The 16,945-nt window shown below is 36.7% G+C and overlaps 6 protein-coding genes across 6 annotated transcripts; 2 read left to right on the forward strand and 4 right to left on the reverse strand.

Annotated features, from left to right (window-relative positions):
* Positions 1–64: 64 nt before the first annotated feature.
* RHIMIDRAFT_239698 (Sec7-domain-containing protein) lies at positions 65–6,085 on the forward strand (the record flags this gene model as incomplete). The annotated part of the gene is made up of 12 exons (XM_023609221.1): positions 65–224; positions 279–321; positions 374–1,147; positions 1,207–1,347; positions 1,400–2,506; positions 2,558–2,751; positions 2,809–3,854; positions 3,903–5,007; positions 5,060–5,254; positions 5,303–5,714; positions 5,767–5,893; positions 5,948–6,085. The coding sequence occupies 12 exons, from the start codon at positions 65–67 to the stop codon at positions 6,083–6,085; spliced, it is 5,442 nt and encodes a 1,813-aa protein (XP_023463930.1).
* RHIMIDRAFT_35893 (bacterial bifunctional deaminase-reductase) lies at positions 5,948–7,119 on the reverse strand. The gene is made up of 4 exons (XM_023615152.1): positions 6,857–7,119; positions 6,736–6,806; positions 6,446–6,679; positions 5,948–6,393 (listed from the first exon to the last, which is right to left on the reverse strand). The coding sequence occupies exons 1-4, from the start codon at positions 7,027–7,029 to the stop codon at positions 6,140–6,142; spliced, it is 732 nt and encodes a 243-aa protein (XP_023463931.1). The 5' UTR covers positions 7,030–7,119; the 3' UTR covers positions 5,948–6,139.
* Positions 7,120–7,225: 106 nt separating this feature from the next.
* RHIMIDRAFT_239700 (uncharacterized protein) lies at positions 7,226–8,011 on the reverse strand (the record flags this gene model as incomplete). Its single annotated transcript, XM_023609222.1, has 4 exons — positions 7,226–7,296; positions 7,348–7,622; positions 7,669–7,894; positions 7,942–8,011. The coding sequence occupies 4 exons, from the start codon at positions 8,009–8,011 to the stop codon at positions 7,226–7,228; spliced, it is 642 nt and encodes a 213-aa protein (XP_023463932.1).
* Positions 8,012–8,737: 726 nt separating this feature from the next.
* On the reverse strand, positions 8,738–9,360 carry RHIMIDRAFT_35918 (uncharacterized protein). The gene has a single exon (XM_023615153.1). It carries the CDS (start codon positions 9,258–9,260, stop codon positions 8,874–8,876), a length of 387 nt encoding a protein of 128 aa, XP_023463933.1. The 5' UTR covers positions 9,261–9,360; the 3' UTR covers positions 8,738–8,873.
* A 2,147-nt stretch (positions 9,361–11,507) lies between these two features.
* RHIMIDRAFT_314804 (uncharacterized protein) lies at positions 11,508–12,927 on the reverse strand. The gene is made up of 2 exons (XM_023614960.1): positions 12,914–12,927; positions 11,508–12,860 (listed from the first exon to the last, which is right to left on the reverse strand). The coding sequence occupies exons 1-2, from the start codon at positions 12,914–12,916 to the stop codon at positions 11,637–11,639; spliced, it is 1,227 nt and encodes a 408-aa protein (XP_023463934.1). The 5' UTR covers positions 12,917–12,927; the 3' UTR covers positions 11,508–11,636.
* A 3,120-nt stretch (positions 12,928–16,047) lies between these two features.
* RHIMIDRAFT_260110 (uncharacterized protein) lies at positions 16,048–16,458 on the forward strand. The gene has a single exon (XM_023611442.1). The coding sequence runs from the start codon at positions 16,124–16,126 to the stop codon at positions 16,397–16,399; it is 276 nt and encodes a 91-aa protein (XP_023463935.1). The 5' UTR covers positions 16,048–16,123; the 3' UTR covers positions 16,400–16,458.
* The last annotated feature ends 487 nt before the right edge of the window (positions 16,459–16,945 follow it).

Here is a 16,945-nt window from a genome sequence, read left to right on the forward strand (position 1 = left end):
TTTAGTATTTTACATATTTATACTTGGCAATAGAAAAGAACCAAATAAGGAGAGAAAATCTAAAATGTCTTCTCCAGCAACCTCATCACAAAGTTTGTCATCGCCAAGAGCTTCTTCAGTTGCCTCAAGCAATGTATTTGTTATAAACGCACTCGAGAAAATTGCAGCATCAAAAGAGATTCGTCGAAACAAATCTCTAAAGGAAGCCGTTGATATAGCTTCAAGTAAAGAGAAAACCTCTTCTTTTTATTATAAAATAACAACTTTTTTTTGTATAGATATGTTGAAGAATAATGAGCCAGCACCAGAAGGACAAACTCGGTAAGATACGGACAGGATTTGATTAGATAAGCGACTTATTTTGTATGTAAAGATCTTCTGTCATTTTGACTGCACTTCAAGCGGCTATCGATACACGTTCAGCTAATTTGATGACCATATCACTCGATTGTCTTGGCAAATTTATCACATACAACTATGTAGCTGACATGGAGGACGAGGTAGCACAAACACAAGTAATGGAAAAAGTAGTGGATGGCATATGTGATTGCTTTATTGGTGAAGAAACCGATAAAAAGGTTCAGTTACAGATTATCAAAGCACTCTTGGACGCGGTCTACTCAACAAGCAACCCACTTCATCTGTCAGCACTATTAAAGGCAGTCCGAACGACTTACAACATATTCTTACTATCTAGAAATAATGATAATCAAAATGTAGCACAGGTAACAATGACGCAGATGGTTTACCATATATTCAGAAGAGTAAAACGGTATCCGAACGAAATACCAAGACAAGAAGAGGAGAGCGAACTAAAAGAACAACAAGAGCAGCAACAACAACAAGAACAAGAACAGCAGCAGCAGCAACAGAATGGTAACAAGGGCGAAGAAAACTTGCAAAACGGTGCAGAGGATTATCAACAGCAGATCATTGTCGAAGCAAATATGGCAAGAACAGAAATGAATCAAAAGGCACCAAGTGGGAAGAGTAAAGATAACTATCAGGATATACTGAACGATACAGCAAATATGTTTCAAGAGGAAACAAAAGATAGTCTTGCGATAAATAGTATATCAAACGCAGTAGCAGCTAGTGGTACATCCCACGATGGGCCTGAAAAAGCTGAATTAAATCATAACGAACCGTAAGCAAAGCAAGAATGCATACATGAAAGAAAAGAGAATAACAGAGATATATGCGTAGTAATGAGAATAGAGACTCGTTTGAAAATGACAATATTCAAAATGGTGAATTTGAGACAGAGGCAGATCTTTACATCAAGGACGCTATTCTCGTATTCAGAGCCCTTTGTAAGCTGTCAAAAAAATCAATTCAAGCCGAATGGTAAGTGTTCTCTTTATTGCCATAATCAATCTTTTCAACGTACTCCTATTAGGGGTAATGACATGAGATCTTATTCTATGCGTTCAAAGTTGTTATCATTGCATTTGATTCTGACAATCATGACTTCACATATGGACGTATTCACATCAGACCAAATCTTCTTTTCCACATCAGTACCAGATCCTAGCGGACGTAGACCCAATCCGTTCATTTTAGAAGTCAAGCAGTACCTATGCCCTAGCTTGGGTCGAAACGCATTCTCAGTCGCACCACAAGTATTTGACATCACACATGAGATTCTTTGGACCGTAGTTCAGGGTTTACGTGTATACTTGAAGACCGAGATTGAAATATTTTTCAAGGAGATCGTACTGAAAATACTCGAGATGCGCAATGCTTCAAACCAACAGAGATTTTCTTTGCTCAAGGGACTCTTACGAATCTGTGAAGATCCTCAGACGCTAGTCGATATTTATATTAACTATGACTGTGATCGTGAAGCACTAGACAACATCTATGAACGTCTTGTTCACGTCCTTTCAAAGATCACGACATCACATCATCATCAGCAGACTCCCAACAGTAAAGATTTCGACCACCATGGTGTTCCATCTGATGCACCACAGCACTCCAATATTCATTCGCACTCAGTCATGATCCCTCCACCTCTGACAACTGCTACCATTCTGCATAGCGATAAGCAAAACCAAACATCTGCGATGCCAGAATCTGCAATACGGTTCAAGTCATTGGAATGTCTTGTCGCCGTCCTTCGTTCCCTCGTGGGTTGGTATACAAATAACTCTGTAAGTATTACGGCGGGTGAGAACAAGGACGAAGACACCCCTCGTGAAAGTGAAGATCAGTCAGGTCATAACAGCATGGCCAATCGTCTATCCTCTAATGGATCATCCTCTGCTCTGAGCAATAATAATAGTACCACACGCTTAGATGACCCCGAAGAGTTTGAAAATTTGAAGCATCGCAAGCAACTTCTTCAAGAAGGCATACGTCAATTCAATTGGAAGCCAAAGAAGGGTATTAATTTCTTGTGTGAACATGGATTCTTGGACAAGAATGATCCCCGTGGCATCGCCTTGTTCTTGCTGAACACAGAGTCCTTGAACAAGACAGCTATTGGCGAGTATCTTGGAGAGCAGTAAGTTGTCTGTTGTAGAGAAAAGAAGCAAATACTAACACTGTTTTACAGTGACGAAGAAAATATTCGCATTATGCATCTGTTTGTTGACGAAATGGACTTTTCTGGTATGAAGTTCACTGAAGCGTTGAGAGCATACCTTCAAGCTTTCAGATTGCCTGGTGAAAGTCAAAAGATTGATAGATTCATGCTCAAGTTTGCAGAACGATACCTTCACGGCAATCCTACAGTATTTTCTAGTGCAGGTAAATAATTCATTTGAGGGGAAACAAAGTGTGGACATTGACTAAAAATGAATTTAGATCCTGCTTATGTCCTTGCCTTCTCTGTCATCTTGTTGAACACAGATCTTCACAGCCCTCAGGTGAAGAGACGAATGACATTAGAGGACTTTTTAAGAAACAATCGAGGCATTGACGATGGAGCGGATCTTCCTAAGGAGCTTTTGGAAGCAATCTTTGAAGAAATTCAAAACAATGAGATCAAAATGAAAGACGAAGTAGAAGGAGCTAATGAAATGGCCCTTGTGAACAGTACAAATACGGGCGTTCTTGGCATGGGTGGTATTCAAAATGCACTTGTCAACGCAGGTCTTACGCGTGATGTCCGTCGGGAAGCTTATCAGGCGGCTATTGAAGAGATGGGATCCAAAGCAGAGGCTCTCTTTCGTAGCGTTCTTACGAGCCATCGCCGCGCAGGAGAGAATGACACAATCACTTTCTATTCTGCTTCACATGTGGAGCATGTACGCCCCATGTTTGAAGTTGCCTGGATGGCGTTTTTGGCGGGCATATCTGGACCTCTTCAAGAATCAGACGATCTCGAGACAGTTAACCTTTGCCTAGAAGGATTTAAGCATGCCATTCGTATCATTTGTCTGTTCCATACAGTACAGTCAGAGGATGTCGACTTGCAAAGGGATGCTTTTGTGACGACACTGACCAAGTTTACCTTCTTGAGCAATCTTAATGAGATGAAACCAAAAAATGTGGAAGCAATTCGAACTTTGCTCGAAGTCGCAGCGGCTGATGGAAATTACTTGAAGGGCTCATGGAAAGAGATTTTATCGACAGTCAGCCAGCTAGAACGATTCCAGCTTATTACCAGTGGATTGGACACAGGACATATGATAGATTCCGGTAATCACAAGAGAGTACCATCTGTAAAGGCATCTATGGATGTTGGTCGCCGAACATCCACCATGGGTAATCGTAGTCGCATGCTCACAACAAACAGTAGAGCAAACACGCAGTTGTCTCTTACTGAAGAAGTAGCTACAGCCAGTTCATCACAATCTTTAATTATTGCTGTGGATCGTTTGTTTACTTCTACAGTAAACTTGAATGGGGTAAGCATCATATATAAAAATATGAAACCACATTAACATCGTTTCAAGGACGCGATTGTAGATTTTGTGCGTGCACTGTGCGAGACTTCTTGGGAAGAGATCGTGTCATCTGCTCATATGGAGCACCCTAGGATGTACAGCCTTCAAAAGCTTGTAGAGATATCATATTACAACATGAACCGTATTCGTATGGAATGGTCCAACATCTGGGCTATACTTGGTGATTACTATAACAAAGTAGGCTGTCAATCCAACTTTAATGTGGCGTTCTTTGCTCTGGACTCTTTACGTCAATTGGCAATGAAATTTTTGGAAAAGGAGGAACTACCTCACTTCAAATTCCAAAAGGATTTCCTAATGCCCTTTAGAGAGATATTGGCGAATAATCCAGAAGTGGCTATCAAGGACATGGTGTTGCGCTGTTTATCACAAATGATCCAAGCACGACCACATCATTTACGCTCTGCATGGAAGACGATGTTTTCGGTCTTTGCTACAGGTGCACGAGAAAGCTCAGAGTCGATTGTACATATGACGTACGACATTGTACGCAGCATCACCAACGAACGATTTGCCGACATTGTAGCCAACGGTACCTTTCCGGATTATATATCCTGCCTTGTCGAATTCTCCAAGAACGAGCGGTTCCAAAAGATCAGCTTGCCGGCATTAGACATGATCAAGGCAACGATTCCTAAAATGCTTGACATTGCTAATAAAAGCACGCCTCTGGAAATAACGGACGCTCATGCAACAAATAATATACAACAGACAAACCCTGATGACTTCTTGATCAAGTTTTGGTTTGCCGTCTTGTTTGGATTGAAAGAAATTGTGATGCATAGCGATGATGTTGAAGTACGCCAGCGCGCTTTAGAGTATCTCTTTGAAACTTTAAAGCAACACGGCTCTTCATTTACACCTGAATTCTGGACAACTGTCTCTCGCCAGATCGTATTCCCTCTATTTGATGATTTGAAAGGCGAAACCAGTAAAAGGCAGCGTATGACGGCCGAGGATCTTAGCGTGTGGTTATCGACTACGATGATTGAAGCACTTCGCAATGTAGTTGATTTATATACTTTCTATTTTGATAATATGAAAGAAATGATGAGCCATGTATTAGGCTTATTTAGCATGTGTATCACTCAAGGTAAACAAAAACAGGTGACTGGTGTTGATCGCTAACACTTTTGCGTACAAAGATAACGACACACTTTCACACATTGGTTGTGAATGTTTGGATCAGTACATTCAGTCAAATATGGAAAAGTTTGATGGAAACTGTTGGAATCTGGTGACGCAGACGTTGAAGATGTTATTTGAGGAAACAACAGCGTATGGTCTGTTTGATGATACACAAGATTTGGTTGACGTAGTAAAGAAACTGTCTTTAGGAGGTAAAAAAGACAAAAGATGAGCTTGGCGTATGCTTATTATATGTATAGTACCAAACGGCGAAAACCATGAGGTATCGTTAAATCTTGTAATAAGCCCTGCGAGACAAAGAGAGTTCCAACAAGTGATTATTAAATGCGTACTGCAACTGATGCTTATCCAAACCGTCAATGACATGTTAGCCAAGGACAACGTGTATTGTGCCTATCCTGCCTCACATCTTATGGAGCTCATGGAATGCCTTGGTAAATCCTTCCATTTTGCTAAAAAGTTCAACAATGATAATGATTTACGAATGGCACTATTCCGATTTGGATTCATGAAGCAACTACCTAATTTGTTAAAGCAAGAGACCTCCAGTGGAGGATGCTATGTATCTGTATTGATGAGAATGTATGCTAATTTAGAGAATATAAGTGACCGAGATGAAAAAAGGGAAGAGATTGAAAGTATTCTGATACCGTAAGTTATGGCATATACTATACTTATAACTTTGATACACATATATAAATAGACTTTGCAACGAGATATTTATTCTATACGCTGAACTTGACCATGAGACGAAACCAAAGAACATTGCCGCTTGGACTCCGGTTGTTGTAAATATACTACATGGTTTAGCACAATTACAAGATGAAGATGTAAGTTAGTTTTATATATAATTAAATACATGTATTTACTATTTCTATATATAGTTCCTACGACATGTACCTCAATTTTACTCTCCTTCTATTGAACTACTAGGTCAAGATAATCTACTGCTGGAGATTCGTAAGGCATTACGTACTTTATTAATTCGTATAGGAAAGACATATCATATCACAAAAACATAATAATAATAATAAATAGATATGTAAAGAGAATACACCCGTTTATTCTTAGTAAATTTAACTTAGGGTAGCCGAAAGTACGATGTCTTTACCCATGACCTGATACTTTATATTGTTTAATTGATTCAACTCTTCTTGAACAGCATCTAAACCATCATTGCCAATAAATTTAGGAGCAATGGTGATAATAAGTTGATCACATAGTCTATCGGCCAAACAGGATTGGATAATCCTGGCCCCACCTTCTATCATCAACCGTTTTATTCCTAATGTTGCCAATAGAGAAAACACAAAGGGCAATGGGATATGATCTAAAAGAGAGAATTAGCACAAAAGAAAATATTCTAATTCATTATCGAATACCTCCTCCATCTGCCTTGACAGTAAAGACTTTTGCTCCTGCCTCTTCCAATTGTGCTTTCCGCTTTTTATGCTCTAATTCTTCTTTTAGTATGGTTATTATCCATGGTTGCATTCCTTTGTTTTCTTGACAGTTTCTAATCAATTTGCAGTCACAAGGAAGACGAAGAGAAGGATCAAGTATGATGGGTCTTGGTTGTTTTGCTGAAGCTAAATCGTTTGGGGAAAGATATCTTGCTAAACAAAACAAATAAGCGTTTTTTTGTTTAATTAAACAGCTGAATCATGATTACCATTTAACTGAGGGTCATCAACCAGAGCTGTTCCTATGCCTACCAATATTCCATCATGAAGTATACGAAGTCTAGTTGTGGGCTATTAATAATTTGGACAATATTTATTTTTACAAGTTACCGATGTGTCATAGCCAAACTCTCTTTACCGCTTAGAATTAGCTGCTGTCCCCTTTTAGCTATTTTTCCATCAAGGCTTTGAGCAAAAGTGAGTGTGATATAGGGCTTAGAGCAAGACGAAGGAACGTGTTGATATAAAGGATCCAGGAACTCTTTGACTGCTGTGTAGTCCATTAAATAAAATTGAAAGAAGCACACACACGCAATTCTGACTCAGCCTTTAGAAAAATCTTTTTTTTTGGGTTGCATAATGATCAACAAAATGTCAAAAAGGTAATTAAAATACACATGAGCAAGGATGAATTAAGTTTTATAAGGAAAAATGATGCATTCATGGCCAATAAAAAAATAGGATATAGATTTTAACGTTTTATGCAATGCAACCAAGACAATCGATCGTGGGTATTGGAGGATAAACAAAGTCTACAGCAATATTTTTACCTTTGAAAAGATATGAATGATAGCTCACTTGGACTGTAATTTCGAACTTACCAGCAGATATTTTTTCCATCCAAGATCGCATTTCTGCCATTGTTTGAACCTGAACAAGTAACCGTAGACTAGAGTCTATGATACGAAATACGTTTGATCTCTTTTTATAATCATCGGCCACTACGGCTTCAAGCTGAGAGAGTGATAGGTTAATAAGGGGAATCCATTTGAATGTCTGTTGATAATCGGCTGGAAATGTTGGCAAGTAGAGAGGTTTAAACGTCTTGATTTCATATATCTGTAAAAATGTTCCTCTTAACTCCATAAAGATATGTCTATAGCTCATTAGAAGAGGTAAAAATAGTTATATAAGCTATTTACCTCCATGGACGCCGCCAAGGTTTGGCGCCTAGTGAATCCACCTCGATTTTTGCATGACAGATACCTACTTTATGAACAGTACATGAATACGATGGAAGTAACTCATCCTTGAACCGAGAATCGTTCGTTATAGACAAGTTCAAAGATGGCCGGCTGTGCTGTTCATTCAGGTATACATCCTTTTTTGTGCGTCCTTTTTTACGTTGAAAAGAATTGAAGACGAATTCTAACTCGGAGGTTATTTCATGTTGGATTAATTTTTTGTTATATTACCCTTTTTATCTGAGTTTATTTTAGAATGTCGTAAGAGTGAAAGCGATAATTGTGGTCTTTTAATATGCATAATTATGTTAAAGAAAAGAAAAACGACAAAATGTTAATACACAGCACAGCTATTTCTATGCATCACATGAAAGTAGGAACATGATTTTTTTTATTGGAAAGCTTCCAATAAGCTTGAGAATATTATGATCTGCTGATGAAGCTGCATATCATTTTTTTTCTTTTCCTTTTATTCTTTTGTGGGCGCACTTTTAATAACTGCTAGGTACAGATGCAGCTTTACACTTCAATTTCCTAGTGCGACTTTTGTAACAACGGAATGTATTGATATCAAATAAACTAATATTCTATTATCTATGGATTGTAAATAATGAAGATAAAAAAGAGCACATAAACATTCTTTAAATACTATTCGAAATGATGACAAGTATATTTTGTTACTCAAGACATTCATGAACCATGTTTCTAGACACATCATAAATAACATAACATAATTACTTTGAAAATGTCAAACGGCCTATTGTGATTAGCTTGACTGCTGTCAAAAAAGCAAACCGCTCTGAGGTAACTATTATTGATCAAAACGTCTCAAAAGACTTTCTCTGAAAAACAAAAAGATCAGGTCCATCATATGCTTGCTTGAACCAAAAAAGCTTTATATTCATTGAGATAAAGTTGCTATGGATGACAAATTGCTCAGGGGATTGGCTAATAGATAAAAAAATATGATTCATTAGCTGCGCAAATCGGCGAATGGCGCCATTGTGCCCCGGAATTAAGCGCCACTCGGATGAATAACAAATTGACTACGTGTTGAGATTAAAACAATCCACGCGTCTAGACAACATGGCTTCCTTTTTAAGAAAAAAAATAAAACTGTTTCCATGGTAACCATATTGATTAATAATTTATTCATTAAATAATTATTTACAAGAACAATATACAAGAGTATACAATATACAATAAATAAAAATGAAGTTTTTTTTACAAATAAATAAGAATAATAACAAAATGCTCGAAAAAGTCTGATGATTTCTTTTCTTGATGGTTCTAGTAATTTCTCCATGTTTCTCTAATGTATCTCTTGCTGAAGTTTGATCTATTTGTTTTATCTCGGTTTTTTTTTTTTGGCATGCTTGCGTTATCCTGACGTTTTTGGATATATTGACTTTTGCCTTGCGGTCTATAATGCATCTAAAGCAGTTGGATGTAGCTTGTACCAGTTTGTCCTGAATTTTGAGTTGTGTAAAGTGTGATCTGATTCGACTAATCCTTTGTTGCTGAGTGGTATGAAGGGCAATCACTTTCATGACAGAATATGGTCACGTCTACTCCACATTTTGGGCAGAATGAATAGGATTCAAAGTGGAAAGAGAGAGCTGCGTTAAGTAAGTTCATTGTGTGTATAAATAAAAACGAGTAAAGTGGAGAAGAAATGAAAAAGAAACACAGCCTTATATATTTTTTGTTCCTGATGACTGCGGAGCTTTTTTATCCTTTTTTTTTTCTTGGCTGCGCGTTTCTACGGCAACCACATTTTCCTGGAAAAAAAAAGCCAAGCTCCGGCTTTACATTTGTGTTACAAGAAAACTTTGAAAGGAATATTGTTATTTATAATACGATGATTATTCATCTGAACTCTATTTAAAGTGGATGGTGTAACTATCACCAATCAGGAACTATTTATCATTCAGTGCCTCCAGTGCCAAATGGCGCTTTTTGAAAACACCTTGCACTTTTGGCAATCTCAAATTACGTATTCAATAGGCATCAAAGATCAAAGCGATTGATATATGGTTTATTAGAGAGGCTTCACTCGCAGGCATTTATCAAACATGTTTACAGAATGGTGATTAATGCTCCTGAGCGTAGATGGCTTTATCTCTTTTGATGCCTAAGTTAATCTCATTTTCAAAACATCAGTGCCGTTAACTCTTCATTGTGGACCAAAAACTCTCGATCGGACTAAACTCAGATGAATACGGAGGAAGATAGATGCTTCTGTATCAATTTCATCAGCCGTATGAGTTGGTGCGGTGTAAAGTCCTTTCATCTCAGAAAATTGATCCATACAGTACACTGTGAAAATGTGAATGATATTTATTTAATCAAATAACTGGATATAGGAAAAAAAAAAAAATGAATGCGGTTTCATGCGAGAGAAGGTAATTGATGTGTTTACTTAAAAGTGAGCAACGAGGTATTCTTGCCTATAGTACCCAATCTTGTATGATACTTTCTGCTTGTTTGTGTTGCGGCTAAGGACATTTTCCAAAGGTCGGCATCGATCATCATTCTCATGAATGTCATCTTTAATCTATTTACAGCTTTGATAACTTCATATTTGTAATGTAAGAGTTGTCGATTTGATGGCCTTCAACTCTGATAAATTATATACATATATTAAGCAACTTTCATCTGGAAGGGTGTTAAAAACACTTACATATGTGTCAATAGCTTGAAAATGAAAAAGCTTTCATTATTATATTTCAATTGTAATTTGAGAGATTTATGATATTTTCATTGGAAAAGCACTACATGGACCAGAATATACACAAGAAGTTAGACTAATTTTACGGACGCTACTTCTACCTACAACCTATGATGGAGCCTAACAAAACTATTCAATGTGTAGTGTTCAAGCTAAACATGACTTTAAAAAATTGCCATCTTAGTGTGTTTCTTTCATGAAGAAGAGATAAAAAAAAAAAAAACACACATTGTTATTCCTTGTCAGTTTGATCAATAAAGAACCAAGATCAATCTCGTGAAAATTTCACTGGACAGCCTTGGGCTAGGTAGAGAGTTTGATAGTATGAAGTTGTAAAATGATGTCACTTGTAGAAGTGAAGGGTATTTTTATTTGCTTAAGATGGAACTTTGTTGAAGAAGATGCAAGGAAATTCTCTCGAGTGCAAAGTATGAAAAAGTCACAAGTCTACATGGGTCGAATCAAATTAAGGACGACGGAAGCTCCATATCTGCAAGTTACTATTTTATGCACAGGAGCAATAGATAGGCTTAAATCACTAAGAATTTGACGTGACGTGACGCTTCCTAACATTCTACTAAAAGTGAATGAAAGAGCTTCACATCGTATACTTCTGGACCCATGGTGCTTATTTCTCAGCATATTTATTATTGTCAAGAGTATAGTTGGCCCAGGGACTAGCAAGCATCTGGTACTCAATACTATGAGTACTGGCTTAGACTAGTTGCTATTTTTGTAATTTTTTAGTTACAATATCAAACGAAAGTGTTATCAGAAAGGCTTATACACTTAGGGAAGATGCGCTTTTGAAATAAACTATTTGAAGAGTGCGACATCAGTTTCTATCAGGTACAACTTTACTTTCCGGAAATAGCGGCAGCTGCGGAGTCTGTTTATCCTTGCTCTTCCATTGACTGCAATGTTTTTCCATGGGATCTGCGTTATCCGTGAAAAAGAGCTAATGTCCAAGGTCCATTATAATGTAGCATGTCTTTTAAATGATGTATTGAAATAATATAAATGCCAAGGAGAATACAAAAAGGCAAGAAATTCAAACATGACATGTGTGACATATAAGCTTTCTTTATTCATTTTGCCAAGCTTTTACATTTTATTATTGTACATAGTGTTTTTTTTTATTGTTTCCCTCTCTTTTTTTTGTGGTTTAAAATAAAGCATATACATAACAATCAAATTAAATGGAATTTCTTCTTTTTAACGTTGGTTGTTCCATAGTTTGACCTAATTGAAATTGGTATTGTCTGTGCACAGATTTTGGTATCCAGGATCTCTTTATCGTCTTTGACTCACTTTTATTACTACTATTATTATTATTACTACTGCCACTAATACTATTTCTACTACTACTATGGCTACTGCTATTAATGCTCTGGATAGTGTATGAACCAGGTAAAGAAATTCGCCTTGTTCGAGACAATATCCAACTTTTGGGTATAATCGCTACTTGATCCACCATCAAATTTGTTACTGTAAACACACAAGCCCAAAATACCATGGATGATATACTAAAAGAAGGAGATGATAGAATACTGCTGGTACTTGTGCGATTGGATACAGTAGGTGATGTACAAAAGTCAAAAATCATGGTGATAAGTGAGTGTGGTATATGCAGTAAAGGAATGAGTAGCAATAGTGTCATCCGAGAGTTGTCGAGCGGACCACTCTTTTTGTCATCCTCCTCCGTTGTTGTAGCTAAATCGCGAGAAAGCGAATCAACTAAGGCCATTGAGCTATCAAGTCGTTTGAAGGATTCCATAATTGTATCTTGAACAGTCTGGGATCGTTTTCTGGTTCGAGGTGTGGTTGAACGCCTTTGTGATCCGGTTACTGAAGGAGACTGTCTTGGTCGAAAGGCCGTATGTCTGAATAGTTTCTTGTTTACTGATGGCGGTGAACTGGATAAGGTAGTTGTAGTACTGAATGAAGAAGCCGAAGACGCCGACAGCGGAGAAAAAAGTGTGGAGTTGTTAGATGTTGTCGATGATGAACTTGGATTGCGCACATGCACACAAGGTGTATGTGATGCTCTCGTCCTTCTCGTCCTCTTAGTATCAAGGTTGTGCTTGGTTAAAATAGTTGAAGAAGTGTATACCTTGGGTGTCTTGCTTGTTCTTTTTGATTTCTTCAATAAATGAACGCGCTCATTTTCTATATCTTGTACTGCCTCGTTGGCCTCTTGTATCAGATTGGATAAAATGCCTGATATTCTGTCAAACGTTTCCTGTTGCTCTCTATCATCATCCTCATCCTCATTTTCTATATCAGATAATAAAGCCATAGCTGAATCAGGTCGAGTGATCGTATGTCGGCGGGGTCTCGTCTCAGAGTAGACGGACATAGAATGGTGTATGGGCGTAGATTGAGATGGATAAGGTACTGGTTCAGAGTATGAATAGTCCTAATATATGCGTATGAGAAATAATATAAGATCTTTATGTTTCTATATTTTACCATAAATCTTGTTTATTATTCGGGAAAGAAAAGAAAAAGAAAATAAAGAATCCATGTCCGCTTTTATCTAAAAATGGTAGCCTCAAGATGACTGTAATATCTTTTCGTCTCTCTGTGAATTCCACATGGTCACCTGGGCAGTGAATTAAAGATGTACCACTTCTTCTTTTTCTCTTTTCTTTTTATTTATTTATATACTTATTAAAGGCAAAATATGCTTATATTACATGCTTAGCATTTATTATAGGTTACTTATCATCTCCATCGACCTCCTTTCTCTCTCACTTTTTTTCTTTCTCCTTATATATGCTTACCATATAACATGCTCTATATCCTTTTATGGTTTCGTATATATATTGAAAATCATATTAATACTATATACGTGGCAGAATACATCTACACTCTATCATCCTTTTTTTATAAGGGATAGTCTAATATTCAACGTCTGTGTAACAAAAGTCCCTTGATTTGTATTGACTAAAATTGTACTACGACAAAAAAGGCAAGTAATACCCATTGATTATTTCGCAGTGATTTAATATAAAACATTGAAAAAGACGTGGAAACGATCATTTTAAAAGATTCTTAATCCGAGACTATTGCCATGTCAAAAAGTATAATGTTGTCTCCTTCGATGGCATAACAAATTAGTCTTCGTAACCATGACGGCATATACCACAATGGTTACGAAGACTAGACAAAAAGAACAAAGTGTCTAATCTTATTGTAATATGGAAAATCGACAATAAAAGCATTTCCAAGCCTAACCTCATTGGTACAAATACTTGAATATCAAGTTGTGTCATTATAAGTTTGATTTGTTTTTCTTGTAAATTCAGTCCAAAACCTTATAAACGGAGTACATCACAGTGTTTATGCACATTTTGCAGATAGTTATGATATAAGCTGCATTATTCAAATTTCAAAATGCCAAATTACCTCACCTTTAGACAATTCAATCTAATCAAACATTGCTTTGAATAGTAACTGTACATACATCCTTTTTAGTTTACAACGTTATGTAAATGGTCGCTACTTTAGTGCATGGAGCTTTGAGCATACAGTAATAACGATCGTTTATGACTATATATGGCATGTGTCAAAGAGAGAAGGTTTACTGGAAGAAAAAATACAAAAGAAGAAATGATCGTGAACTGAATGTTTTCAACATAATCGTTATTATTCTCGTAGCCACTTATTCTTTCAAGCGTGAGCAACTAATTTCGCGCATTTACTTATACAAAAGCTAGAGAAAAATAGCAATTTGAAGCATTGTGACAGTAATCTCTTTGATTAGTGAGCTGGACTTCTGTAAGAGTACATCTGAAAATACTGAATATCAAGGGTGTGTACACCTTATTAAAAGAGGATATATCAAGTCTAAACTTATACATCTGCAAAGCCTGAAAATTACAAAGGAATAGTTCCAGACTAATAGTTCAAGGAGAAGCCCTGTTCCAGATAAGGAGAATTACTATCATTATTAGTCGGATTGGCAGGCTACCCAACCTCGTCTACCAGTTGTTTCGCAAGTTCAGAAGAAGGTACTTCACCGGCAATCTATTCAAGATAGCTTTGGTCTTATATCACCGAGTAACAGCATAAGCATTTATTTGAGTAGATACGCTATGAAGGCATTCCTATTTTCACAGACAAACGGGTAGAGACTACTATTCACATCCATAGCCTGGCCCCAACCTGTGTAGCTATTTGAAACACCAGATGACTGTACTAGGTTACAGCTTGAACAGAGAGCGTGCTTATTCTTCTAAAGGGTTAACAGAGCCAAATAGAAAGCGCCACCACAGGGAGAGAAAGAGAGAAGAAAGCACTAAGTATATATAAAAAAGAAAGTGCACAAAATTGCTAAGCGGTCATGAATAATTTCCTATTGGGAGGGCAATTTTAGCCGCGTTTATACGAGTAGCACACTGGTGCAAATCTAAAATAAGACTCTCTTCAAATGTACAAGCATTACTAAGAGGACAAATGAGAATATGTGAGAAATGTCGATAGAAAAATCCCAAAAAAGCGAAATTAACGCGATACCAAAGGGCATGCTGACAAAAATCAACGTGTTTAAACCTATTAGAAACTTCCAGGCTATTACCTACAAAGGAAGCAAGCAATGAAATATGATAATAAATCAAAATTTTATTTTTGGTAGCATGAAATACGAGCCCGGCATAACACGTTGGTTTATACCGCGTACTTGGGAGAAAGAAAACACCATGCACAGCTCTTAGAAGGAGGCTTTTACACCACTTCAATTGTATATTGATTCATGATAGAGTGATTTATATATCATTTGTAACAGAGATGGTAAAACCGCTGTTCATTTACAAATTTCATCTATACTCTTTATATTTTTAACGTCAATTGCCATTGGTTGCTTAATGTTGTATAGCCATAAGCATCCGGGTACCCACACGTACGCCGCGGAAATATATTCCTTTTATGCAAAATGAAGTATATAATGCTCCTGGTACCAATTTGCCGGTTCCGTACTTTTTCGATTTGCGGTCTTTATAATACAAATATACATATAAAACTGCGGGGCACTACATTCTCTATAAACACTAGATCTATGAAGTAAATGTATAAATATTATTTATTTTATAAAGTTTCAATGTATTCGTGTTGGAATTCATGGTTTTTTTGTGGAATTAACAATGAATAAGTCCATGGTTAACTTGTTTCTCTTGTTCATCTCGTTCGTCAGTTTAACCATGGACTAACATGTCATTTTTTTGCTGTCTTTTTATTAATGTTATACCAGCACGGCGCTAATTTAGTTGAATATCAAAATTAGAAACTCTTAGGACCTTTTAAGGGCATATTCTTGATTTTCTCTTCCATTGAATCCTTTTTACTTATTCTCATCCTTTCACAAACATAATAATTACTCTTTGTGTCAATTTAATGATCTTAAAATGATCTTGAATGTCTTACCCATGAGAGTTTATGCAACACTATATACATCTCTATTTGTTACATTGCATGTATAAATAGTTCAATGGATAAATGGTTTGACCTTGTATGTACACATACCATATTAGATCAGTAAAACGATCTACCAAAATATATGCAGCGATGCCTCAAGTGACATAGCGTCTTTCGTTACACAGGAACAAATCAAATAATATAAATAAGCCTTGCTTTTCTCTGTAAATCCATATTCTTTTTTCTTTTTCTTTTTAATTTATTCTCATGTATAAAATCGTATTTAAACTTTTGATCCTCTCTTATTTGGTCGCGCTTGTCTATGCTAGCTGTGGTATCACGTTTGAATCCGACGATGGACACCATAAGTGCTATGGTAAAAGTACAGAAGACTGCAAACGGGTAGCACATCACGTTAAGGACAAGAAAATGTGCAAGTCTTATGAACAACACAGCGCTCGCGGATTTAGAGCCAAGGACTGCCACGATTCCAAGGAATTAAAGCACATCTGTCAAGAACATGGTTGTGAATATGAACATTAATTCATTCACATTTTAAAGCTTTTTTTTAATAAAGTAATTTCCATTCTCTCTACTCACACAATATATGTCTTATGCCGCGCTTTATTTTATTCGCTCAAAGTGTTTGTTTGCTAAAAAGCATCTGTTATGTGCATTTGTCTTGTTTAATATTCGCTCCCAGAAAAGTAATGCGATGGTATAATTATGGAATTATTCGTCTCTTTTGGTAAAAAAACAAACAAACAAACTTAATATGAGACTTAGGTCTATTTTTAGATAAAATGCGCATTGAGATGCAAATATGTACATATTTTGAAAAATTAGATTCGTGTTTATTTACAAGCTTGGCCAATAGAGGAAAGAGCAGTGATAGGAATCACTTGCCTTGCTTTCAAGTATTGTTCCAAATAAGATATTTACACATTGCTCAAGAATGCTGTTTCCTATACCATGCCCACTTGTGCTTCTTTACGAACTGAGTCCAATGATGTGGACAAAGCTCGAGGCTCTTTCGACAAAAGGATTCAAGTGGACTTTTGGTTCTCGTCGGTGTCATGCAGGAAGAGA

This window comes from Rhizopus microsporus, assembly GCF_002708625.1.
Source record: "Rhizopus microsporus ATCC 52813 unplaced genomic scaffold scaffold_14, whole genome shotgun sequence".
NCBI classification, from domain to species: Eukaryota; Fungi; Mucoromycota; class Mucoromycetes; order Mucorales; family Rhizopodaceae; genus Rhizopus; species Rhizopus microsporus.

What these genes read in the sequence shown, in the direction of transcription:
- RHIMIDRAFT_260110 (XM_023611442.1), top strand. Translation starts at nt 16,124, where the DNA reads ATGTATAAAATCGTATTTAAACTTTTGATCCTCTCTTATTTGGTCGCG.
- RHIMIDRAFT_35893 (XM_023615152.1), bottom strand. Translation starts at nt 7,029, where the DNA reads ATGGACTACACAGCAGTCAAAGAGTTCCTGGATCCTTTATATCAACAC. An exon ending in TGATGACCCTCAGTTAAATG is followed by an intron (nt 6,680 to 6,735) that starts GTAATCATGATT and finishes TGTTTTGTTTAG; the next exon opens with CAAGATATCTTTCCCCAAAC. An exon ending in TGTCAAGGCAGATGGAGGAG is followed by an intron (nt 6,394 to 6,445) that starts GTATTCGATAAT and finishes TCTCTCTTTTAG; the next exon opens with ATCATATCCCATTGCCCTTT.
- RHIMIDRAFT_35918 (XM_023615153.1), bottom strand. Translation starts at nt 9,260, where the DNA reads ATGAAAGTGATTGCCCTTCATACCACTCAGCAACAAAGGATTAGTCGA.